The 26988-nt window shown below is 33.8% G+C and overlaps 1 protein-coding gene and 1 pseudogene across 1 annotated transcript; both read right to left on the bottom strand.

Moving 5' to 3' along the window:
* Positions 1-11411: 11411 nt before the first annotated feature.
* Positions 11412-13256, bottom strand: LOC132630373 (tetrahydroberberine oxidase-like). Its single transcript, XM_060345958.1, has one exon. It carries the CDS (start codon positions 13225-13227, stop codon positions 11632-11634), a length of 1596 nt encoding a protein of 531 aa, XP_060201941.1. The 5' UTR covers positions 13228-13256; the 3' UTR covers positions 11412-11631.
* An 8630-nt stretch (positions 13257-21886) lies between these two features.
* LOC132630380 (thioredoxin M5, chloroplastic-like) lies at positions 21887-23061 on the bottom strand (annotated as a pseudogene).
* Between the last annotated feature and the right edge of the window lie 3927 nt (positions 23062-26988).

The following is a 26988-nucleotide window of genomic DNA, read 5'->3' as shown; positions in this document are numbered from 1 at the left end:
GTTTATGAAACAAATAAAAATTATGGTTTCAATTTTTTTTTCTCTACCCTTTTCCGTCCTGGGCATTTGTAATTTTTACTTATATGATAGGTCAACATCTAAAACCATATCTTCCCCCCACTTTACTATAAACTAGTTCTTCAACGAAAGGTTAATTCATAAATATATTCTGTAAACTTGCCATTTTTGCCTACTTATCAGAAAAACAAACAAGAAATATTTGTACATAATATGAAAGGGATTATTAGAGAGAAAAGAGAGAACCAAAGTGGTAAAGTAACTGAAATTTTAGAAATTTGCTAATTATCGTACTCATATGTTATACGCAAGCAGTATTGTAGAGAACAAATTTGTAATTACAAACCAAATGTCTAACGGAAGAAACAACACTAGTAAGAGAGACCAAATTAACCATCATTGCTTTGGTTACTCCTTTTCCATCCTAGAATTATTACAAAGTTGCTAATTATCGTACTCATAGGTTATACGCAAACAGTATTGTAGAGTACAAAGTTGTGATTACAAAACAAATGTCTAACAGAAGAAACAACACTAGTGAAAGAGACCAAATTAACCATCATTGTTTTGGTCACTCCTTTTCCATCCTAGAAATAACTGAACTGTAATTCTTACATGTTTGCAAGTCATCGCCAATGCTCTGGAATTGGATAAATATTAGAGAATATAGTTGTATTTAGATAACAGATTTCATGCACAATAACTCTACAAAAAGGTAGGAATTAAGAGATTGAATTATATACACTAATATTACGTACGGAACCTACAAAGGTAGCTGAATTGGTTCGGCTAGTGGCTTTCCACATGGGAGACCTGGTATCGATTTCTATCACCAACAACCTTCTCGGCCTGAGCTCGTCGCACAGGGATTGCCTAATGCGATTTACATCTCATATGTGGTTTGAGGGCTGTTACACTAGAAGCAATGTTTACCCTGAGCGCACTCAAAGAATAGCGGCTGCGGATTCCCTAATTTACAAAAAGAAAATATTACGTACGAACATTATTTATATTATATTGAATTAATAAATTGATATTGTGTGTGTGTACAACTTAAATCTGCTAATCCTTCCGTTTAAATTTTTTGTCTTACTTTCTTTTCTTAGTCCGTTTTAAAAAATGCCTCTTTTCCTTTTTGACAACTATTTAATTCCAACTTTCCATATGGCATGTTTAAAATCATATGATCAAAAGATATTTTGGTACATTCTACCTATCTTTAATTTAAACTTCGTGTGAAGTTAAAACCAAACAAATAAATTAAAACAGAGGAGTATATAATAGAGATGAACAAAAGAATAAAAACTCAATCAGACACCTCATACGCCGCTCTTTTATATCGGAAAAAAAAATATAGATAAAATTACTTAACAATAATTAACCACCTCACGGGCTGCTCTTTTTTCAAATGTTGCAAATATTACATGCAATTCAACAATAACTTAACGTATTGATCTATCTCACCATGTTTATCCAAACAGTTCATTCATTGTTCCACGTCAGACCATTTGACACTTGCATATACATTTTACTTGGATTGACAATGACATAAGAATAGCTAGATATAGATGCACGACGACTAATAAACAATCAAAATGGCTTGGTCAATGGTAATTTTAAGAAACTTAACATTATGATTGATATAAAATATTAGTACTTTTATGTACTTTCTGAATATGTGTACCTTGTTTTTAAAAAGTTGCAATTGATGTCTAACAACGTAAAAAAAAAAATTAGATGCATCGATTAAACTCTCGTAAAGATCATAAGTAGAACTTGTAAAGAGCCCAATTTTGATAAAAACATAAAGCGAGACAATAATAGCAATACCAAAAATAACGGACCACCATTCCATTATCTTCATTATAACTAGAAGTATGTTCTCTTACAAATTATACCTACATAAGTAGTGATCTTGCAATTGCTAAGGAGAAAACACTATAGCTTAGTTCATCAGAGAAATGGTAATTAAGGTTCATTTTCTCTTAAAGCTCGTCTCTTGTAATGTTCACATTTAGAAATGTTGGCGAAAAGGGAGCAAATACGAAATATTTCTATGCTTTCTTGTAGAAAAATAACTTCTTCTCAAAATTATGAATTATCTATTGCATGCATTGAGGGCAAGGATGTGTTGGGCTAAATTCGTATAATACAAGTGGACCAGTACCATGATGACACGTGGCAAGAGTCATAATCCAAATATGAGTCAGCTTGAAGCACTCCCAGAGGAAGCCTGGTGATACCGGAGATACAACCAGGTCCTGGAGGCCGTTGGAATATCTCTAGAAGAGAGACCAACGGTCAACCATTACATATCAGGCTCCACGCCTTCCACGGAGCATTTATAAGCTTTATTGTCATCTTAATTGTCAATCATTATTATGGTATTAATACACATTATTATTAGGGGCACAATTCATGGAATATGTGCCCCCTATGTATAAATAAGGCTTGTCATTTCATTGTAAAGAACACGAAATCCAAGGGAAATAAACAGCATACATTACACAATTGCACCATTTTTAAGTTCTTCTTTACTTTATTTATTTGACTCTTCCCCCTTAGTCACCACATGTTCAGTTCAGTTCACTTTTTCACTAGTTCCCGTTTTCACTATACATAAATGCATCTTCCCCCTTTTGGCGCCATCAAAAAGATTAGGCACAACCAACAAGAAGTTCAAAAATATTAACTCAGAGCCACATGGGCAGCATAATCATGAGTAAGATAGAGGAAAGCAAGCTTGCAATAATGCACAGGAACACAACAATATGCCAATAGATAGATCAGCACAAGTGTAGATAGTAAGCAATTCAATATACACAAATGATAGTTAAACTGCAAATCTGCCAAAATTTAGGAAAAGGTGACTTCAATTTTATGCAAAAAGGATAGGGGCTAGGAAGGATTTTCTAGACAGTGTAGAGACTTGAAGGGGCTGAACAAGTATAGGTCAATTTCTATGGGCTTGGCGATCCTTCATCATCTCATATCTGGGTGCATCCACTTGAGTTCTCAACTGATCCCTCTCTTTCCGTAGTTCTTCAATTTCTTTTTCTGCTTCTCGAGGATGGATGGACTGTCAACACCTGGTCCCTGTGGCACATACTCTCACTCCTTCAAGGTGGCTAGAGAGAACACATGGTCCTTAGTTCCCACGAAGGCTCTACCAGTTCTTACATTAAAGTGCACAAGGACTTTTGTTAAGAAAAATCCATACGGGAGACCAGGTACTCCTTGCACAATTTGCGCCACTTTACTCATTCTCTCTATCATGATGTCCAGCAAGTTGATTTTTTCAAAAGATGTAAGATCTTCCATTAGAACCAGGTCTGCTACCGTGAAGGTAGATCGTCCCTCTATCCTTGGCAAAAGCCTCTTGCTGACAAACTCGAAAGCTAGCTGATGCTCGGGTTTAAGCTCACTCTTTCATAGACCAGCTTTTGTTGCTGACCCTGCAGCTTTAACATTGATGTTCTTGAATTTTGGAGATCTCTTATCTGCTACAGCTCTCAATCTCGTTGTCTTTACTCTCAAGATTTTCCCAAGTGTCAACTCAATGAGCACAAACTCTGTCAGATTCATTGTTAGGGCCAGAGCATTATCATTTACACGGAACAAATTCTTGTAGAATTCAACCACTTCTGGTTCATATACACATGTTGTTGGTTGAGTAAAAAGATAGCTCCGCTCTTGGAATTCTACCATTTCTATCAAATCCTTCATTTCTGGCTCCTCTCTCAATCTTGACATCAAAAACTCTCTCAAAGAGAACCTTTTGATTTTGTAGGTTCTCTTTACTACTTCTCCTCGTGGAGGAATCTGGCCTCTGTGGTTTGAAATTTTGAAGAGGCTAAGGTGACGTTTTTGGGAATAGGTGTAACAGAGGATAAAGAATTGGTTTAAGTGACGATTTGGCACAGACACTATTTTGAAAATTCTTGGAAGAGGAAAGGACAAATAATTTATTTGGAAATTTTATATTTCAAATACATTTATGAGTACTGAAAGGATTGCTGACCTGTGATACGGAGATCAGGTCTATGTATGGTAATTTGATTGTATCAGCAACCACTGTGAACTATGTAGAATTGCTTGTGCTTAAGTTCTCCTGATCCTCCCATGTATGTATACCTATAATGGTACAAGCGTGAGTTAGATATAGCCAAAAAACACTTGTCAGCGATGTACTTAACCTCTTTTGTAGCCATTGAGAAATCCCTTCCTGCACCATAAAGAAAACTCATCTCCACACAACACATATCCTGCTATAAGGGCTTTGTAAAGAGACCTTTTGATCTTGCATTTTGGAGCCGTCACGATTTATCAATATATGTTGACTGCTCCTTCTCTCTCCCGCCCCTTTAGGTCATGTCAGTAGTTGGATTTAGGAACCCAAACCAGCTTGGGTCCTTTGTAGTTGTAGAAAGGATGGATTAAGGTCTTTCTAGCCCATTCGGGCAGCATGTTCCTTTTCTTCCTTCGAGATCCTTTCTTTTGAGGACCTGTTCTTTTCTCTCTAGTTCCCTTCCTGACAAAGTTCCTTTCTGTTTGAACAGATTTAGTCCTTGTTTTAAAGGCTTCCTGGTAGTGATCATCTTGTCCCCACCGTGTGTGTATGCCCAGTTTTTCATAATGAAAACATGATAGCTTTGAAGATTGTAAGGCGCCTTCTTCTTTACAAAACCAAGTCCTCTTTTGTTGTTTCCATTACTCTCATTTCTAGAAGTAAAATCATCAGACAACCAAATCCATTTGAGAGTTTTGTTAAGATCGAACTTAGTCCTTTCTAATTCGTTCTTGAGCTGCTCATTCTTTTTAGTTTCAGCAGTGAGGTTCAGCTTTACTTTCTTCAGCTCCTCTTCATGCTCCAAATAGGTCTTGCTTCCTTCTCATCTTCTTTTGAAGGGGATTTTCTCATCTTTTCTCACTTGACTTTCCAAAAAAATATTTTGTTGGTTTGTATCATGAACTTGATTATTCATATCTTTAGCTAACACATACAAGTCCTCTCTATCCAGTTGTATTTCATCAAGAGTAATATTTAACTCTTGTGTCTCTGCGACCAGGGCGTGATACGCATCAATCAGCACGCCTGACAATGATATGAGTTTCCTTTGAGAGTAAACTCTCAGATTTTTCTTTATATCGAAGAAATTTACCTCTTTGTTCTTATCATCATCATCATCCGTGTCAGATTCAACTGCGCGTGCAAGGTCTGACTTATCCTCAGTTTCTCCATCATCAATTTCCATCACAGACAATTCCCCTTTGTCGTTTTCATCCTCAGACTCATTTGAGGAATATCCCCAGGCTGCAAGTGCTTGCTTCACAATCTCATTTGCGGCCTCTATCCTTCTGAAACTCCTGTCGGGGACCTGGTTCCTCCTTGCAGTCCTGACATAACTGTCCTACTTGTTTTGAGGACAGTCTTTCATGAAATGATCAGGTTTCCTACATATATGACAGTAGTAGTCATTTCCCGTGAAATTTCTACTGGAGCCTCCTGTTTTGGGAAATCCCTCACTTCTCTTGATCATTTTGTGAAATTTCTGCGTGAGATAGGCTATTTCTGACTCGTCATCACTTCAGTCTCCTCTTGCAGCTTTGAGGACTAGGCTCTTCTGCTTCTTCACTTTATTCTTTTCTACCTTCTTCATGATCATCTTCATTTCATGAGTCTTAAGGTTCCCGATGAGTTCATCGACGGTCAACGTTCCGAGATCTTTGGCTTCGGAGATGGCATTTCCCTTGCTATCCCAGGAATCAGGTAACACACCAAGAAACATTCTTACAAGTTTGGTGGTTGTGATGACTTCTCCCAGAGAATGAATCTCATTTAAAATAAAGGTGATTCTGGGGTGCATATCATGAATAGCTTCTCCCTCCTTCATTTTGAACATTTCATACTTTGTGGTGAGCATGTTGATTTTGAAGTTCTTCACCTGTGTTGTTCCTTCATGGGCGGTTTGAAAAGCTTCCCAGATCTCTTTAGCAGTAGAGCACACTGAGACTCGATGGTATTCATTAGGTCCTATTCCACACACAAGGATCTTCTTAGCTTTATAACTTTTCTCCATCGCCTTCCTGTCAGCATCATTGTATTCTCTCTTTGTTTTGGTAGTGGTTTTTACACCATCTTCACTTGTGTATACTAGAATATAGGGGCCATCACAGATGACATCCCAGAGCTTTGAGTCTTCAGCGATGATGAAGTCGTGCATTCTAGTCTTCCAGCACCCATAGTATTTTCCGTTAAATCTAGGTGGCCTGGTGAAAGACTGTCCTTTTTCCATATTGGGTGGGGCTACCATATTACAGATTTTTTCTAGGTGTTACCTTTTAGAAAGCACCTGCTTTGACACCGCTTGTTAGAGGTTGTGCGTCCACCAAACAATATGTGAGGGACTCGATTGTATACCAGTTCCCTGATGCAATATAGTAAGTAAAGAAGACACAATTTTATCGTGGAAAACTCCTAGCTCAACGGGTTAAAAATCACGACCTACCCCAGTAGGATTTCAACTCCACTAAACCGAGCAACTTTATGTTACAACTCTATCGTAAGCTAGGAACTAACTCCCATAATCCCTAACCCTTATAATAACGCTTTTACAACCTAGGAAATAAACTCGTAGTCCCTCCACACTTGCAATACTCTGATTGCAAGCAACTCCCCCTGACTAACCCTAGCCAAGGACCACTAATACACGTAGACTAAATCTAGGCTATTGTACCACTCAAAAGCTTACAGAAATACATTTCCATTAAGTACCCTTTGAGACTTTTCAGAAACACCTACAACCAATGTCTTAACACAGAAGAGTAGGTATACAATTTAAGCACAAACGAACAAAGACTCACAACAATATAAAGAACTTAAACTAAAACTTGTGTTCGGATTAGGTTCTTCACCCTGTAGGTGACTTTGTTCTTGAGAGATCTTGAGAACTTGTGTTAGCAGCTTTGCACAATTTAGATTAGGTTTTCAAGTCTACTCAATATGTTTCCATCATGTTGTATATATAGTGGGAGCATGTGGGATGGATAGAGACCACTCATTCACTTTGACCTAAAGTATGGGCCAACTCATAGTTGTACTTGTGCGCAGCAAGTGGCTTGGCTTTACAGTTGTTTCTGCCGACAGTGCAAGGTGCACAGAGAATAGATTACAGACCAGGTCTGTATCTGGTTTAAAACAGTTTGATAATCATCAAAACACGAATGCACTTGGAACTATCACTATTGATTTTCCATTTTTGGGTTATTTATTTATTCTTGGTATTAATTGTTTGATTATCATTTATATCTATTAATTTTCCATTTCTGAGTTATTTACTTATTCTTGTTCTTAATTGTTTAATTATCTTGCCAGCAGTTGAACACTATCTGTGGCGTTTGAATTGAACTTGAGAAAGCGAATTTTCATGCGTAATAAGAATAAATAGAGCTTATTCGTGATCCCCTTAGGGTAATCGTTTCACTAATGAGGATAGAGATATACCTTTTAGCCTCGCTTAATTGAATACGAATATTTAAATGTGTTCTTGTTATTTTCTGACGATCATAGAGATATAGACGTTAGAGTAACTTGCATAGACTTGTGGGCAATTCAACAGATACTCATAAAGTAAATATCAACCCATCAACTAGTAACCCAGGAAATAAATAGGTAGAATGATTAGAAGACTCAACCGGATTGTTAGTGGTCATAGCCCTAAATCTTTCTCTTCTCCGATAAAACTCCACACTTTCTTGGCTGAAGTTCATTAGTCTGTTTTTTTTAGTTAGTTTATAAATGTAACTTTGTATTTTATTTCTTGTTTAGATAATTAGAATTAGTATAAATTATGTGACGTTAATCATAAGTCCCTATGGATATGATATTTGGACTTCAATCCTATATTATTTGTACGACCGCGTATACTTACGTGTGCGTTTGGGAGAAACAGTTCAATTATCAAGCTTAACTGTGCGTTCACATATTTTGAGTTGATACAGAAACAATAGGGTTTCGATCTACGAAATGAGAACCTGGCAGTGTTAGTACCACGCATCGCTCAATCCAACATCGACTCAGTATAATCCCACAAACATGTATTCTCCTTAATATCCATTGTTTATGCCTGTCGCTGCAGTATATGTGATTTCCATTGAAATGTGTTTGTTGTTTCCCTTCAATGTTGCTGATATTGCTCTGATTTCTATGTTGAGTATGTTCCTTTTATGACAATTGATGCTCCCTAATTTGATGCCACATAGGAGTAAGTCAGAAAAATTTGTCATGGCCTTCATGTTCTGTGACTCATCTATGAAGTACTTCTACTTGCTTTTTGTGCATATGTATATAATACCTGCAAAATAAGTAACTAGTATTAGATAATAATGATTCTCCATGTTCTCTGCCCATGACAGGATTTGAACATGGAGAATATGAAAAGTCCTTTCATCTCTTGCAATTTCTGATTCTCAAGTATGCTAGTTGTAACTTATCATTATTAATCAATCTCCTCCCTTGCGTTTCAATCTACTGGAAAGATTATGAAGCCAGTTCTCCATGATCTAAAGCAAAATTAGCTAGGTGATCTGCCATCATATTCCCCTCTCTCATTATATACATCATCCTAACTGCTTCATGAATTATTAGCCTCTAGATTTCCTCCACTATTTCAATTATCTGCCAAGGGACTTCCCAAACTTTGAGAATGATATTCTTTAGTAGATGGGAATATGTCTCAATTACAAACTGCTAATATTAAATCTCCGTCATGTACCTCATAACTTGTACTATGGCCATAGTTTCTGCCTGAATGTTATTACAATTAGGATCCTCTGTCTCTTTATCCCTAACAGGTATCAAGTCTCCTGCCTCATTTCTTTCACAAAATCCCTATGATCTTCTTCCAGGATTACCTCTAAAAGATCCATCAGTTTTGCACTTTACCCAACCAGTATCACGTGGCTTCCAACACTTTAATCACCTTTGTTCGTGGGGCATATGCTTGTAGAGTTTGTACTAATGTATTCCAATTATAAGTTGCATGTTTGAAATTGCCTCTTCTCACCTTCATGAACATAATAATGTTATGCATGATTTGATATATCAATTTAACCCTGGACATTTTATCTCCATGTCTTATGGCATTTCTTCTTTTCCATATTTCCCACACTATAATGGCTGGAACACTCTAAATATACTTCATATGATTATTCACCTGAGCATCCCACCATAAGTTAAAAATCTGATTTAACTGTAGGTTTTGAATATTAATGTCCATAGATCTGCAAAAGCACTTCCAGGTGTATTGAGCTAATGGTGAATGTAGAAACACATGGGATATGGTTTAAATTTTTGTTCGTCACAACAATAACACCTGGAAAGGAACTGCATTTCCCATCTCTTTACCAAATCATCCAATGGAACCTTTGCTTCCCATAATCTCCATAAGAAGAATGAAATTTTGATAGGCAATCAATTTACCCATATCTGCTTCTACAGTATATTAGGTTCCAACCATTGTTTGATTAAGTTAAAAGCTAACCCAAGTGTGAACTTCTCTCTACATGTTGATTTCTAGAAGGGTTTGTCTAGCTCCTTTTCATGCCTAGGTGGATGCAATTTCTGGATAATATGATCTGCTAAGGTTTCTGGCAACAGTTCCTTTACTCTATCTTCTTTCCATTTTCCATCAGCCACCGCTTCATTTATTAATACCACAGTGTTGACCATTTTGAAAACTGCTGGAATCAATTTGTAAAGTGCTCCTAGTCCTGTCCAATTGTCGAGCCAAAAGTAAGAATTTACTTGCTTAGTTTGCCACCAAATTTTGCGTTTTTATCTCATCCCTACATTGCAGCATTTTCTTCCATATATATGTTCCTCTCTTTGTTTTTATTAACATTTTTTGAGCTTGTATTCTCCTGTGGTGTAGCATCATGTTTGTTGTTCCCTTTCTTATTTTGCAAAATATTTTATGCTTGATTGCTTGGTTTCCCGTATCTCTGCCCATGTTTTTATCTCTTATATGGGACCTGTTTTGTATCTTGCACCTCTTCCCACTTCTTTGCTTTGGCGTTTTCCTGTATGTTCTCCTGATGATGTCTTTATCCTCCATTTTATGTTTTCCATTATTCTCTTCTTCTTTATCTTCCTTTTGCTCTTCTTTCTCTAGTCTGTGCTCTGGGTGTAAAACCCAACATCCTAGCATGTCGTGTGCTTGCAGTTTATAATGAGTACAACATTTTGGCAAATTGTCATATTGTATAAATTGCCACTTTGACCTAATTGTCCCAGTTTCCTCATCTAAATAATTTATCTGTACTCCCATTGGAAGATCTTTAAGAAGATCAACTTCCACTTTTACCTTAACAAAATTAGGTATTGTTTGATTATTAGTGGCCTTATCTATCACTAGTGGCTTCCTCACTGCATTCGCTAAGGAAAACATGGATTCCTTGTCAAACAAATTAGTTGGCAATTCAGGGAAAGAAATCCTTGCAATAACTATTGATGTAGTCTCCTCATCCATGTTGAACCATGGATCCCACTTCAAGAATCTTAGTGGATAGTGTATGTTCCTTACTCTTAATTCCCATGCTTTTGATATTAACGTTACATAGTCTTCAAGGAAAGGTAATCTGATCAATATACTGTCAATTTATATAATTTAATTTCTAAAATAAATAAGGAAATAATATTCTCGATAGAGATTTGTGATCATAGCTATAGATATTTTAAGAAATCACCCAATTCAGAGACCAATTCATAATTCACGATATTTTAACAGTAAAATCCATAAAATGACCTTAACAAAAGAAAAGTATTTAGAGTAGGTACTTGATTAAGGCTAGACCATTTTCAGTGAACTTCATATAAATATATCTTAGGTAAGCTACTATAAAAGATGATAGTTAATTTTAGTAAGTCACTACACCTCATCAAATTAACATATTTCCTTTAATTTTGGTCATCCAATTATACCCTCGTCAAGAGCAAGACAAACTCTACCATGGCCAAATGTTCTTTCCAAACGTTAATTTTCCTTTTAAAACAACCCTCAACATATTCCCTAAAGTCCTATTAACTACTTCTGTTTGCCTATCAGTTTGCGGGTGACAAGATGTAGAAAATAGCAGTTTAGTTCCCAACTTTCACAAAGAACCTTCCAAAAGTGACTTAAAAACTTAGCATCCTTATCACTAATAACATCTTTAAGTATACCATGTAATTTAACCACCAAACATCTTAAAGACTTCTCCCGAAATTTTAAAACAAATGGAATCAATGTTATAGTAAAAGAAATCGAGAACTCGCAGTCATGTTTCAATAAATTTCTAATAATTTAATATTGAGAAAAAACAAAATCATTTTATAATGAATAAAACCATCAAAATAATTAAAATAACCTTTATTATCAATCAATAATACAATAATTTGAAAGAACAAGAAAATTACATACAAAAATTACTACACAAGTCATATAAGGTGGCATGATCTCATGCATGATCCTTTTTTATACATTTAAAAAAGAATAACTATGTACTTAAAAATTAAATAATAAATTCTTTCTTATTAATTTTGTATAATGATGCCTCTTTCCGCCAGAACTCCTTTCACCTTTGTTTTTCACAAAGTGAAGGAATGCTTTGTTCATTCCTAAAGAAGTTTGAAGGATCCACCTTAGTCTTCACATGAACCAATCTATCGAAATTAGTCTTGAAATACTTAATCCCCCAAACCTTAGCTTGCACATAGCTTGTATATCCCTTGACGTTATTCACACCAATATCAAGATCCCTATAGTTGATATAAGCAGCTCTTGGAAACATAGAAACAAAAGGAGTCATGTAGGAATAAAGCCTTTTTATCCACCTTGTATGCCTTTCAGCTACTTCTTCTCCTTCTTCATCCCAATAGACTAAATGTTGGATTTCGTATAAATTTCCAGCTCTATGAGGGAAAGGAATAGAAGATGATGCAATCTCATCCATCCTCCCACCATATGGATTCAATATCACTTGTGCTGATTCAGCTTCATCTTCAAAGAACAATCTCCAGATTCCTTCAAGACTTCCCTCTGGGATTGGCTGATATACATAGTCTGATTTTGCCTTGAAGTAACGTGTCGAGAGTTGAACCCTGCTTAGCAAGACATCAATAGATGCACCTCTTGGGAATCCTGCAAAGTATAATGTAGACTCTATCCAACTCATTTCAATGCAATCTTCTCTTTTCAACCCTAATTCAGAGAAATTTTCTTGCATGATGGAAAGTAATCGATCGATTCTACCGAAGAATATGGATTTGAATGAAGCTACAATTGTTTGTTTTTTGTTACCACCTTCACTTGAGTTCACCCTACTAATCAAGATATTAATGAACAAATCTTCATGGAATCTTGGAGCAACATATTGCCACTTATGTACAAGCTTTGTGGCTTTTTGTTCCAATGTCTTGTCAAGTGTGAAAACAGTTACTTTCTCAGGAACATCTACTAGTTTGATCTTCCATGCAAGAACAAGTCCAAAGCTATTACCGCCACCTCCTCTAATTGCCCAAAATAAATCTTCCCCCATAGAAACCCTATCAATAATCCTTCCATTCGCATCGATCAAACGTGCGTCTACAATGTTATCAGCAGCTAGGCCATATTTTCTCAACATAACTCCAAAACCACCTCCACTAAAATGTCCACCAACACCAACTGTTGGACACACACCAGCCGGAAATCCTAGGGATTTGCTTTTCTCTGCGATTTTATAATAGAGTTCGCCAATAGTTGATCCAGCTTCAACCCATGCACTCTTGTCATTGACATTAACATTGATTGTTCTAAGGTTGATCAGATCAATTATAACGAATGGAACCTCGGAGACATAAGAAAGTCCTTCATAGTCATGTCCTGCACTACGAATCCTAGCATGCATCCCAGTTTCCTTAGCACAAAGAATGACTTGTTGAACCTCGAATTCACTCACTGGGGTGACAATCACAAGAGGTTTAGGAGTTTCAGTTGTATCAAACCTTAGGTTTTGTATGGAAAATTGAAGGATTGATGAATAAGAAGAGTTACTTGGGGTGTAAATGGAAGAGGTTTGGTTATTATGAGAAAGGCATTGGATGAATTCTTCATGAGTATCAGCTAAAGCTTCCCATAAAGTTGATGAGAAGACAATAAATAAAAGAAAGGAAAACCAATAAATCTTCATTGCTTGAGATTTTGTTTAGTTTGTGTTATGGAAATGAAACTGTAAACCCCTCCCCTTCTATTTATAATGTGTGATTAGGTAATGTTTGGTTGAACTTTCCATGATGTAAAAGTTAATTGTTTTTTATTTTTAAGCAAAGTTTTCTAAACTGGGGCATAGTATTTTGATAGACATTAATTTATCTTTGTTATAAACGTGTGATTTAATAGTCATATACACTGAAGTTTAAAAAATATGCAAACTATCATTTTGTTTTATCTGAAAAACAAATCTAACATTGTTTTTCGAAAATAACTCCAAAATCTTTTTGGAAATTCAAACAGGTGTTTAATTATATTTTCATTCTTTGAAATAACTATCTTTGGAAAACTATTCAAACACAAAATTGTTTTCAAAAGAGAAGATATATATATATTTCAAGACAAACCAAAAACCTGTCCAAACAGGATATTTCGTTTTTGAAAGTTTATTCAGCAATATCAGATGAAATCAAGCATAAAGAAACCTCATCTTTACATAAAACTATAAGTTTTTATTATTTCCTTTGAAGAGTAGCATAAGAATCTTCAAGAAAAAACATCTTAGTCCTATAATATCATTACTTTCTGAAATCGAATTAAGGCGGGTTTTTTTGTTTTTATATTTTTTTAAAAGAGGAATTGGGACAAAAATTATTGTAAAGAGTTGCGTATTTAAAATCCTTTTTGACCCCTATAAAGATGACATGTTGGGTTTATTAATTGGTCAATGATCTTTTCTTATTGACAACTGAAATTTGAAAATTCTCACAATTTTAAGTTTAGATAGGCTGCAGCGATCAACGGCTATATCTGGCGTAGGTATTACTCTTATATCGAACTTGTCGGTATAGTTAATAATTATTATTTAGTATTATATACAATAAGAAATTAAATTTTCTTCTCCTTTGTATTAGTTTTAATTTTATTGCTGATTATTTTTAATATAATTTTGAGTTTAAATTTCAATTATTGAAATTACCTAATAAACAATAATTATTTTTATTTATTTTGTTGCTTGAATATTTTTAAGATTCAATCTTTTGGTTTTTTGACTTTTTGTATAAAGATTTCAATTCACGATCTGGAAAGATAGTATAAATTTTTGTCTTAATGGAGAGCTTTCTCATCTCCAATTAGATTTACGGACAGTTTTTTGTTTGAATGATTTTTATTGTCTTTATCGGGAAAAAAAAAAAACAAAGAAGAAGAAACCACCAACTACTACCACTTACCTCATTCCCTCCTTACGATCCACACCCTCACACCATCTCTATTTTCTATGATATTTTAATTAGTTTTTCATTTATTATGTTAACACAATCCAAGTAATGCCATATGATTCTGAACTATGATTTTTTAATTGGTCCAAAGTCTAATTATTAATGAAGCAGTTCTTTTATTATTCTGTCAAAATATCTATCAATATTTTAAATGAATTCTCATTATATTATTATGTGCAATAAGCGCTATTTCCTTCTATCAATACAAACTTTTGAATTTTAAATTTTACTTATTGAAATTGCTCTATGAGAATTTCAATTATATTTTAAATTCTTTGTTTTTTTAGAATTTAAATAATGTTTTTAATCTGTTGTTTTTTCCTTGGAGTTCTTTCAAGTTTTCAATATTTTTTATATTTAACTTTATTAATATTTCAGTTACTATCTTATACATAATGTGACTTTTCTCACTTTCATTCAAATAACTTTCTCATCTCAAATTATTAAGTCATATTCTTCTAATTTTTTACACTAAAATTTAAAAAGTGTTGGTAATAAAACTAAGTATAAAACTAACCTGATCACCAAGAAAATAATTTACCATCATTTTGAATAAGTTGTATCGGTTTTTTGCTATCACTAACTAATAATCCATTAATCAAATAAATAACAATTAAGTGTGAAAAGAAGCACATGCCCGTAATTCATTCGGGAAATGATGATGTCCGTCGTGCCAGAAACTCCCGCTATGTCGTGCCTGAGAAATAAACACATAACATGTTTAAAGTTTGTAGTTCAATTAATTTGTGGGATTACACAAATTAAGAAGGATACTAATATTTATATAGTATTTATTTATAAGACAAAAAGATATTGTCTTCAATTAAAAGAATTCCTCCTTGCTTTCAGATAGGAGTAGACGTAGTTGATCCTAGTGCAAAATTCAATAGTTATCTTCTTATCCGTCTGATAATTTCAAATAAATGAAGAGATGCATTAGTATAATGTATACATAATAGAATAACAACTTTTCCTTAAAATCCTCAATTATCTTTGTCATTATCATCAACATCTCATCGTTCAAGCTCCTGTTTTTTTAAAAGAGGAACTGAGACAAAATTATTGTAAAGAGTTGTGTATTTAAAAATCTTTGACCCCTATAAAGATGACACCTTGGATTTATTAATTGGTCAATGATCTTTGCTTTTGACAACTGAAATTTGAAAATTCTCACAATTTTAGTTTTAGATAGGCTGCAACGATCAATGGTTATTTTTGGCTTAGGTATTACTCTGCTAGTTTCTTGTCCTTCAATTTCTGCTATTAACTAATATTTTTTGTACTTCGATTATCGTATTGACTTGTGGTAGTCACTGTTTTTTTTTTTCAGACTGCTTTATCATGTTTTTTATAGTATTTTGTCATGAATTAGTCGCTCCCGTTATTTCTTTTTTTGTATGGCTGTGACTAGTTTGTCCATGTGCCGAGGGTCTACCAGAAACAACCTCTCAATCTTTCAAGATAAGGGTAAGATCAGCGTACATTCTATCCTCTTCAAACCCCACTTTGTGATATTTCACTGTGTATGTTGTTGGTGTTGCATTAAGAAAGAGGCTTAATGCATATGCAACCCCCTAAACTTGTCCTTTTTTTCATTTTGACACCTCAACTAAGTGTTGTTCCTATTGAAACCCTGAACTTGGCATCAAGTGTGTCTATCAAACACAGTCCCACTTACATAGCATATATGGTGAGTTTCACTTTTTTCAGTCTTGCGCGTGAATGTCAATCGCATCCTACGTGGCATATATTTAATGCAAAATCTAATGTAATAAAATCTGAGCTTGCTCGTTGCCTTGAGCTTCCAGGTTGTCCCATTCCAGCCTATCAACATAGTAAAATTTTATGTTAATGTGTCCCAAAATATTCTACTGCGCATTGTAGAATTGACATTCAGATTTGCTAACACTGGGAATGTATTTACATTAAAGTTTACATTAAATACATTCCACGTAGGATGCGATTTATATTCACGCGCAAGGCTAAAAAAAAAAAACTCACCATATATGTATGTAAGTTGGATTGTGTTTGATAGACACACTTGAGACCAAGTTCAGGAGTTCAGTAGAAACAACACTTAGTTGAGGTACCAAAATAGAAAAAAGGGACAAGTTTAGGGGGCCGCATATGCATTAAGCCTAAGAAAGATGTATGTTCTCCTTCTCATTGAATTTGTGAAGCTTCGTGTATAATTTGTTGGTTTTTTATTGCATAAATGCTCCGAGAATTAGATTTTCGTCTGCCCCTAGCTATTTAAAAACTTCAATGTTCTTACTTTAAAAAGTTTATGAAACAAATAAAATTTATGGTTTCAATATTTTTTCTCTTCCCTTTTCCGTCCTGGGCATTTGAAATTTTTACTTATATGATAGGTCAACATCTAAAACCATATCTTCCCCCTACTTTACTACAAACTAATTCTTCAACGAAAGGTTAATTCATAAATATATTCTGTAAACTTACCATTTTTGCCTACTTATCAGAAAAACAAACAAGAAATATTTGTATATAATATGGAAGGGATTATTAGAGAGAAAAGAGAGAACCAAAGTGGTAAAGTAACTGAAATTTTAGAAATTTGCTAATTATCGTATTTATATGTTATACGCAAACAGTATTGTACAGAACAAATTTGTAATTACAAACCAAATGTCTAACGGAAGAAACAACACTAGTAAGAGAGACCAAATTAACCATCATTGTTTTGGTCACTCCTTTTCCATCCTAGAATTATTAGAAAGTTGCTAATTATCGTACTCATATGTTATAGGCAAACAGTATTGTAGAGTACAAATTTGTGATTACAAACCAAATGTCTAACAGAATAAACAAGACTAGTGAAAGAGACCAAATTAACCATCATTGTTTTGGTCACTCCTTTCCATCCTAGAAATAATTGAACTGTAATTCTTACATGTTTGCAAGTCATCGCCAATGCTCTGGAATTGGATAAATATTAAAGAATATAGTTGTATTTAGATAACAGATTTCATGCACAATAACTCTACAAAAAGGTAGGAATTAAGAGATTGAATTATATACACTAATATTACGTACGGAACCCGCAAAGATGGCTGAATTGGCTCGGCTAGTGGTTTTCCACATGGGAGACCTGGGATCAATTCCCATCACTAACAACCTTCTCAGCCTGAGCTCGTCGCATGGCGATTGCCTAATGCGGTTTACATCTCATATGTGGTTTGAGGGCTATTACACTAGAAGTGAAGTTTACCCTGAGCGCACCCAAAGAATAGCGTTGCGGATTCCCTAATTTACCAAAGAAAATATTACGTACAAATATTATTTATATTATATTAAATAAATAAATTGATATTGTGTGTGTAAAACTTAAATCTATTAATCCTTCCGTTTTAATTTTTTGTCTTGCTTTCTTTTCTTAGTCCGTTTAAAAAAATGTCTCTTTTCCTTTTTGACAGCTATTTAATTTCAAATTTCCACATGACATATTTAAAATCATATGATCAAAAGATATTTTGGTATATTTTACCTATCTTTAGTTTAAACTTCGTGTCAAGTCAAAACCAGATAAATAAATTAAAACATAGGAGTAAATAATAGAGATGAATAAAAGAATAAAATTATACGTGCAAGTCACTAATATAGATAAAATTAATTATTGTTATAGTTTTTATATCGGAAAAAAAAAATATATATATATATAGATAAAATTACTATAACAATAATTAACCACCTCACGGGCTGCTCTTTTTTCAAATGTTGCAAATATTACGTGCAAGTCAACAATAACTTGACGTACTCATCTATCTCACCATGTTTATCCGAACAGTTCATTCATTGTTCCACGTCAGACCATTTGACACTTGCATATACATTTTACTTGGATTGACAATGACATAAGAATAGCTAGATATAGATGGACGACGACTAATAAACAATCAAAATGGCTTGGTCAACGGTACTATTAAGAAACATAACATTATGATTGATATAAAATATTAGTACTTTTATGTACTTTCTGAATATGTGTACCGTGTTTTTAAAAAGTTGCAATTGATGTCTAACTACATAGAAAAAGAAAATTAGATACATCGATTAAAGTCTCGTAAAGATCACGAGTAGAATTGGTAAAGAGCCCGATTTTGATAAAAACATACAACGAGACAATAATAGCAATACCAAAAATAATGGACCACCATTCCATTATCTTCCTTATAATTAGAAGTGTATTCTCTTACAAATTATACCTACATAAGTAGTGATCTTACAATTGCTAAGGAGAAAACACTATAACTTAATTCATCAGAGAAATGGCAATTAAGGTTCATTTTCTCTTAAAGCTCGTCTCTTGTAATGTTCACATTTAGAAATGTTGGAGAAAAGGGAGCAAATACGAAATATTTCTCTGCTTTCTTGTAGAAAAATAACTTCTTCTCAAAATTATCAATTATCTATTTTATGCATTGAGGGGAAGGATGTATTGGGATAAATTTGTATAATACAAGTGGACCTGTACCATGATGACACGTGGCAAGAGTCATAATCCAAGTATGAGTCAGCTTGAAGCACTCCCGAAGGAAGCCTGGTGATACCGGAGATACAACTAGGTCCTGGAGGCCGTTGGAATAGCTCTGGAAGAGAGACCAATGGTTAACCGTTACATATCAGGCTCCGCGCCTTCCACGGAGCATTTATAAGCTTTATTGTTAGCTTAATTGCCTATCATTATTATGGTATTAATACACATTATTAGTAGGGGCACAATTTATGGAATGTGTACCCCATATCCTATGTATAAATAAGGCTTGTCATTCCATTGTAAAGAACACGAAATCCAAGAGTAATAAACAGCATACATTACACAATTGCACCATTTTTAAGTTCTTCTTTACTTTATTTCGATTCTGATAACAAGCTTGGCCGGAAGAATAAGCACCAGGCTTCACCGAGGCTCATACTATTCTTAACCTTACTTTGATTATATTTCATTTAGATCAATCCTTATTGCATATCACATTACTTTACTGGTCATTTTGATCCACGTTTCCTTGACCACGAACACAAATTCAATTGAATCGTTTTCCGGGTAAACAGTTTGGCGCCTACTGTGGAGTTAGGATAGTTGTGGTAGCCAAAATACTCTTTAATCTTATATTCTTAAATATGTTATATAAAAAGTTGAAACTAAAAAGTTATAAAAAAGATAAACATTCGGAGCGAGTAATATCTATGTCCAAGTAGAAATTTGCTGTTTTAGACTTGAAAATGGGAGATAAGCAGAACATGGTTCGAGAATCCTAGAAAGAGTGTGCATCACTTGTTTCCTCAGAAATTATGAAAGCTCCCTTGATTTTTGTTCTACTTTGGTTCTAGAAGAGCCCACATGATTTGTCATTTGTCAATTTTGAATACTCGCTTCTACTTCAATATAAATTTCGGCGCGGCTACTGTTTCTTTTATATCAATTGATGTAAATTTGTAAAAAATTAATGATCTAAAATAAATTATGTAATATTTATATGCCTAGGTTATTTCATTAGGGATAAAAAAAAGTTCAAAGTAAAATTATTTCTAACTATAGAACGTATCAATCTTTCTAGGATAAGATTAAAAAGGAAAATATACATACAAATAGAAACATCGGAAGTACTCTCTCCGTTTCATAATAAGTGGTGTTTTTAACTTGAGTACAATTTTAGAAAGTAAGTACTGTTTTTACTAATTTGTCTTAATCAAATACATTGAAAAAGAAGTAAATCTTTAATGGTTTCTTGATCATGTGAAACTACATTTAATTAAATAAGAGTAAAATCAGAGAAAAAAATTAATCCTTTCTTGATTTTATGAAATACCACTTATTTGAAACAAAATGAAAAAGTAAAAACACCATTTACTTTGATATGGAGGGAGTATATGATTTCTTCGCTTGTCTAAGTTTTGGTAGGACAAAACTACTTCATATTTGTATTGGTAAGCGATAACAGCACATATTCAATAAAATAATGAAAATACGTTGTGTAAATTGGAGCGAACAATCACAATTCACAATCATAATAGAGGAAGTTCTAAATCATTCAGGGACTTGACATTTGGAATGGGGGTGGGCATAAGTACTGAAAAACAGAAACCGAACCGAACTAATTCGATTCTTCGATTTCAGTTCTTCGTTTGATTTCGGTTCTATTTTTTCTAAAATTCGATTTTCAATTTTAGAATACTGATTTTTCGGTGCACCGAAGAACCGAAATTTTACAACATAAGATACAAAAATAGGCACTCAGCTACACTCTTGGTCTCGGCCCAATCCAATTCATTCCTAAATTCCCTTTATAGATCCACTACAACCCAAGCCCATTCCTAAATTCCCTTTACACTTTAGTTCTCTTTCCTATTTGAGATGGTTATAGCAGCTTCTGTACTCCCTCTTATTTTTGGGTCTTTTTATTTTTTGTCTCTAATGAAAGCCTCCAGCATTTAGCTTGAGGCAAAAATATAGAATACATAATTACACCCCCCCCCCCCCCCCCTCATCATTATCTCACTCTAATTAATAGTAGAAATTCAAACCTTCAAAATGACTTTTTTTCTAGAAGAGCAAGTTGGAACAAATGTAGTCACAAGAGGTGCTAAAAGTTGATTTCAGATTCTAAATCACTGGATGTGAGTATCTTTACACTTATTATCTGTGAAAATGAACCTTGACACATATTTTTGAATTATCTTTAAAGTTGAAATAAGTTAAATCAATGTCAGGATCATAACCTAACTCGTCCAAATATACTCGGCTCAACATAGGATGAGTAATAGGACAGGACTGTGCGTTGCATGAGTTACACATCTATATGGTCAAAACATGGTAATGCTATAAAATGATCGTGAATCAACCCGCCCAAAATTTGTCTGCGTGAAGGTGGAAAGAGCTACTACTTTAATCTAATAGCGCCAATCCAAATTTGAACATTCACGGGGAATATATTTTTATGGTTCAATATTAACACCTCTCATTCTGGTAAAAACATGGATTAAAGACCACAAATAAAAATGGACTTCATATAATTGACTGAAATCTAGTACAGGATCCATTCAACATCAAGAGGGTAACAGATAGTGATAATATAACAGGAAAGGAAAATCTAGTATCACTATGACCAGGGGCGGATCTACGTTTCGAACACCCTCGGCAAAAAATTACAGTGTAAATATAGGGTATATTTTCTGTATTTATGTGCACATATTAACTTTTGAACAACCTCGGCAAAAATTACAGTGTATATTTAATTTCTTCTTTTTTTCAAACACCCTGGATGAAAATCCTGGATCCGCCACTGACTGTGACAACAAAACCAAGCGTAGCTTTGGCTTACCATTCAACAACACCTTCTACAAGTATTTGTCTATGCTGGCAGTTAGACTGGTTTTTGGTACAACACCAATGATAGCATCTTTCTTCTCTCCATTAACAAAGATCATTATTGTTGGGATGCTTCAGATTCCATATCTGGATGTAGGGGTGGCAAAATTAAGCCAAACCCATTTGACTTGTCCAACTCAGCCAAGCTTTAATAGGTTTGGACTAGAGTGATTTTGAAGATGGGCTGATTTGGACTAGCCCAAGTAGATCCATCACAAATTATCAGCCCGAACTGACTCATCATTGTCCTTTATTCATAAGTATAAAAACAAAAGATGATTAACTTCTTTTTTAATTATTATTTAAGTTTATTTTTATTTTTTAAAAGTTTATTTTTATTTTTATTTTTACAAAAAAATGTTTTTATTTTATTTTAAATTTTCATTTTTTAAATTTTTTATTTCCTTATTTTAAAATTTTTACTAGTAATTTTTTATTTTTAAGTTTTTTTTTTCGCTAAGGGTCTATGCTTATCTGTTTTTGTTGAACCTATTTTTGACCCACCTACATCCGACACACGTTTTCCACTCTTAGTTATTATGCACAACACAAGGATAAAAATATATAAATAAGACAAAGGGGTAAAAGAGAGGAACCTGATAAAATCACTATTTATTACGTCAATTAACATTTAATTTTCTTTTGATTTACCTTTCGGAATAATTTCGAATATAATTTATGTACTGGGATAACTTGAGGAAATATTTACAGTAAATATCTTTATTATTTTGAGTAAAAGCATATGTTTGAGTTTTTTTTATATCCAAAAAGTATTTAAATTTGATTTTCAAAACACAATTTATTTAGAAAAGCATGAGCGAGAGAATATTTACAATAAAAAAAATCGATTTTTTTAGTTTCTCAATATATTGAAAAAGTGGATTAAGTTGGACAGGTTGAATTATGACCCTTCATTTAGCTCATCTTGACTCAATCCATCTTAGCGCAAACAAGCTTTAAGCAGGGTTGGGCTTAGGCCCATCTATAAGTTCAGCCTATCTTGATCATAGCTTTAGCACAAATGACCCATTTGCCACCCCTATCTGGATGCTATAGAAGGACTGTCATCGATATTCAATTTGAGGCACCTTGCTCTTCCTACATACTATTGCTTTGCCAGTTCGCTGATTACTGGATGGAACATGCGACATGGTCCACACCATGGAGCCCAAAACTCGACCACAAGGTCCACACCATGGAACTTGGAAGGGTTGGTCAAGAGGATGAAGGGGCTGCTTTGATGTGAACGCAATAATATATACTCTGATTTGTTTGTTTAAATAAATACATTTTATTTTAACTATATAGAAACATGGGTTTAAACTCATGCTTCGTCGTCAGTCTCTATTAAAAAAAAAAATTAAGGCGGGGCCCAATCTTCTATAATAGTAGGAATGGAAAAAAAAAATTAAGATGGAGCTCACTCTTCCATAATAGTAGAGATTAAAAAAAAATTAAGGTGGGGTCCGCGTGGAGAATTAGGAGACAATTACAAAAAAAAGAATTAAGATGGGATCCACGTGAAGAAGTAGGAGACAATTGCTAGAAAAAAATATGGGGCCCACTCTTCCATAATACTAGAGATTTAAAAAAATTAATGTGCGGTCCGCGTGGAGAATTAGGAGACAATTGTAAAAAAAAAAAAAAAGGTGGGGTCCATGTGAAGAAGTAGGAGACAATTGCAACAGAAAAAAAAAGGATATTTAAATAATGATAATAAGTTCAGAAAATGGTAAAGGCTTACAGAAAATTCACAGAAAAGAACTATAAGAAAAAAGAAATAACGATTTAAATTGAGCACAAAAATCGCTAAAGAAGTCATAAAACCAAAAGATTTAAAACTTATACCTTTAGGTATAAGTTTAGACACATACGTCTCACACAAATAATGAGGAATAACATTGAGAAGACGAAATATAAACGGTCAAGAAACGTATCCACATATTTTCTTAAAATGATAAAGTTGGTCTATACTTAAAAATTTAAGACTACAGCAGATGCTGACACATGAAAGCACTTTTCAATGTTGTTGATTAGAAAGAGATGATGACATGAAACTAGATAGGAGAAAGTGTATTTCAACTCTTTCAATTGGATAACCAAATTAGGAAAGTCAGTATTAGTAGCAAACACTAATATAATAAAGTTTTAGATACGAAACACAAACTACAATGTTATATTAATCGTATTTTGAACATAGGATATATATATATATATATATATTACCACTATTCAAACATGACTGCATACACATAGATACATTATAATCCAAAGTGTTGGGCCCGTGCGCAGCACGGGCATACGCCGTCTAGTAGCTAGTAGAAAGTTTGATTCCAAGCAGTGGCGGAGCCACTTGTGCTTAAGGGGTGTCAACCGACACCCCTTCGTCTGAAATTTGCACTGTGTAGTCAGGTAAAAATATTTTTTATGTATATATATTACAAATTGACACCTCTTGACTTCTTCGTGAATTTACCTTTTTATATTTTGATACCTCTTAATAAAAATTCTGGTTCCGCCACTGATTCCAAGAAAACACCAATTAGTGTTCTAGTAGGTGGCGATATAAAGTACAAACCAATCGACCTCTAAAGAACATTGACCTCATACATATTTATTTATTTTAATTTAGATCCGAGCATCTGAGACTTACAGGTTAAATGTAAACTTAAAGAAGTCAAAAGAGGATGCGGATCTGGAAGAAATATTTGATTAATTATCAATTAATAAGTATGATACTTCGTTTGTTAGACATGAATTAATAAGATCTTTTACGTTTACTTGAGAACTAATTTAGGCGTTCCATTAATTAGACATTTGCCATTGGAAAGAGAAAAAAAACTTAGAAGTGGATACAAGTCAAATTTCGCTTAAGTTATCTGAGGAATACTAAGTTAATTATTAATAGCCATTTTCAATTAGTCTCACGAAAAAAGTATAAAATATATCATTTTTGCATTTTTTTTTCATTAAAACAATGAATAAAGCTACATCTCATTGATCATTCGCAGTGTCTCTTTTTTAGAAAAAAAAAAAAAAAATCATATGATGTTTGGTATCCGTTGAAAGTCCGACTAATTTAGGTATGTGTTAAGAAGTCCCACTTTAATGATAAAGTGATTCCATTCTCAAAGTTTGAACTCAAAAATTCTAATTACGAATGAAGGGATACTTATCACCCCCACCTTAATCTTTCGGTGATTATAAGCGTGGAGTCACCTTAGGCCAATCGTGGTCGGAAAATTATAAAAAATAAAATGTAAGAATAAATATATACATGATTAATATATACATAATTAACTTAACGAAATTGAACAAGATGCGCTTCCTAATTCTACTGGTCAAGTGCGTTGCTAACTTAATTTAGGTTAGAGTTTCGGATATCAGCTTCGACTCGTATATTTTACATTTTCAGCTTCATTTATTAAGATATAAAAATAATGTAGAACAGCAATGGATCCCTAATTCCACGGCCATAAGAATCAATTATACCAAACTGTCTTTCTTATGAATGGAAAAAATTAATCTTTTTCATGCTTTAATGAGGAAAAGGTTTATTTAGGAATTATATTTCTAATATTATTTGAATAATAGAAATGTAATTTCTTAATTTATTTATTTATGAGATTTATAATTAAATTCTGACATTTCAAACGGCTGGCAGCTCAGGGAGTGGCCGCAACCAGACTGCTCCTCTTCTTAAAAATTAATAAAAATTCACTTATATAAAAATGAAAATACTGACAACTGATTAGACGTTTTAAATATTTGAGTTGAGGGAAAGAACAAGGTTAAAATAAAGTTTAAAAACACGTGTGTGAATTGTTTCAAAAATTTACTATGTATAAATATTGAATACTCCCTCCGTTTCAAAATGAGATTTTACTTGGCACGAAATTTAAGAAAATAAAGAAAACTTTTAAATCTTGTGTTTGTTAACTAAAGATATACCAAAATATCCTTTAATCTTGTAATCTTAAACATGTCACGTAGAAAGTTGAAACTAAAGGATTGTCATAAAAGGAAAGAAATATTCTTTTTAAACGGGTTAAAAAGAAAAGTCAGATAAACATTCAGTAACCAAAGCGCATCATTCCCGCAATCACTTTAGTACTTTGTTTATAGCTTTTTGAAGTTATGCAATAGAAAGGGAGCTTGCGCTTGAATTGAAGTAGCGCCTTTGGATTTTCAAACGGAGCGAGTAATATCTATGTCCAAGTAGAAATTTGCTGTCTTAGACTTGAAAATGGGAGCATAAGACATGGTTCGAAAATCCTAGAATGTTCTAGTTCTAGAAAGAAAATTGACAACTCTTACAGGAAAAATAGCGCGCACCACTTGTTTCCTCATAAATTATGAGAGCTCCCTTGATTTTTTGTTCAACTTTGGTTCTAGAAGAGCCCACATCATTTGTCATTTGTCAATTTTGAATACTTGTAACGCTTCAACTTTTAATAAACGGAAAAGGATCAAAATTACCCCTGAACTTTGGAAAATAGTTCATTCATACCCTTCGTTATATTATAGGATCAATTATACCCTTATCATTATACTATGGTCCAGATATACCCTTATCATTATACTATGGTCCAGATATACCCTTATGTTAAACAGCCTGTCACGTGGCATCATCCTAGACGCCCAGCCCATTTGTTCTCCCAAATAATTTTTTACCCACCAACTTAACCTAACCCAACCCGGGTATAATTTTTTCACCCAACCCATTTTCTTTTCTCTTTCTTACTCTTCTTCTTCCTCCATGTCCACCATCTCCGATCCCTCACCCCAGCTCCTCCATGTCATTCTCTTTTTTGTTTTTTTGAAAATAGCTTGATGAGTTTCTTTTGAACATGGAGATAGGATTGTGGATGATAGAATAGCTTGCCCCTTCCCACGCACTGGTTGGTCTGTAACTTTGGTGAACTGGAACATTTGAGTTCGTAATCATCAAAGCAACAGCTATATCATAAGCATTTGACATCATAAATGGTGTTTTTATATGACATGCAAAACTCTGATGCAGCTGCAGAATATTTATGCTCTTCCGAGCTATTGCAGCAACTATTCAGAA

This window comes from Lycium barbarum, chromosome 1, assembly GCF_019175385.1.
Source record: "Lycium barbarum isolate Lr01 chromosome 1, ASM1917538v2, whole genome shotgun sequence".
In the NCBI taxonomy this organism is placed as follows: Eukaryota; Viridiplantae; Streptophyta; class Magnoliopsida; order Solanales; family Solanaceae; genus Lycium; species Lycium barbarum.
The sequence above is the reverse complement of the archived record's forward strand: the minus strand, read 5'-3'. Positions and strand labels throughout refer to the sequence as shown.

Bases quoted from the DNA above. Each gene is read 5' to 3' on its own strand.
- LOC132630373 (XM_060345958.1), bottom strand. From the start codon at position 13,227: ATGAAGATTTATTGGTTTTCCTTTCTTTTATTTATTGTCTTCTCATCA.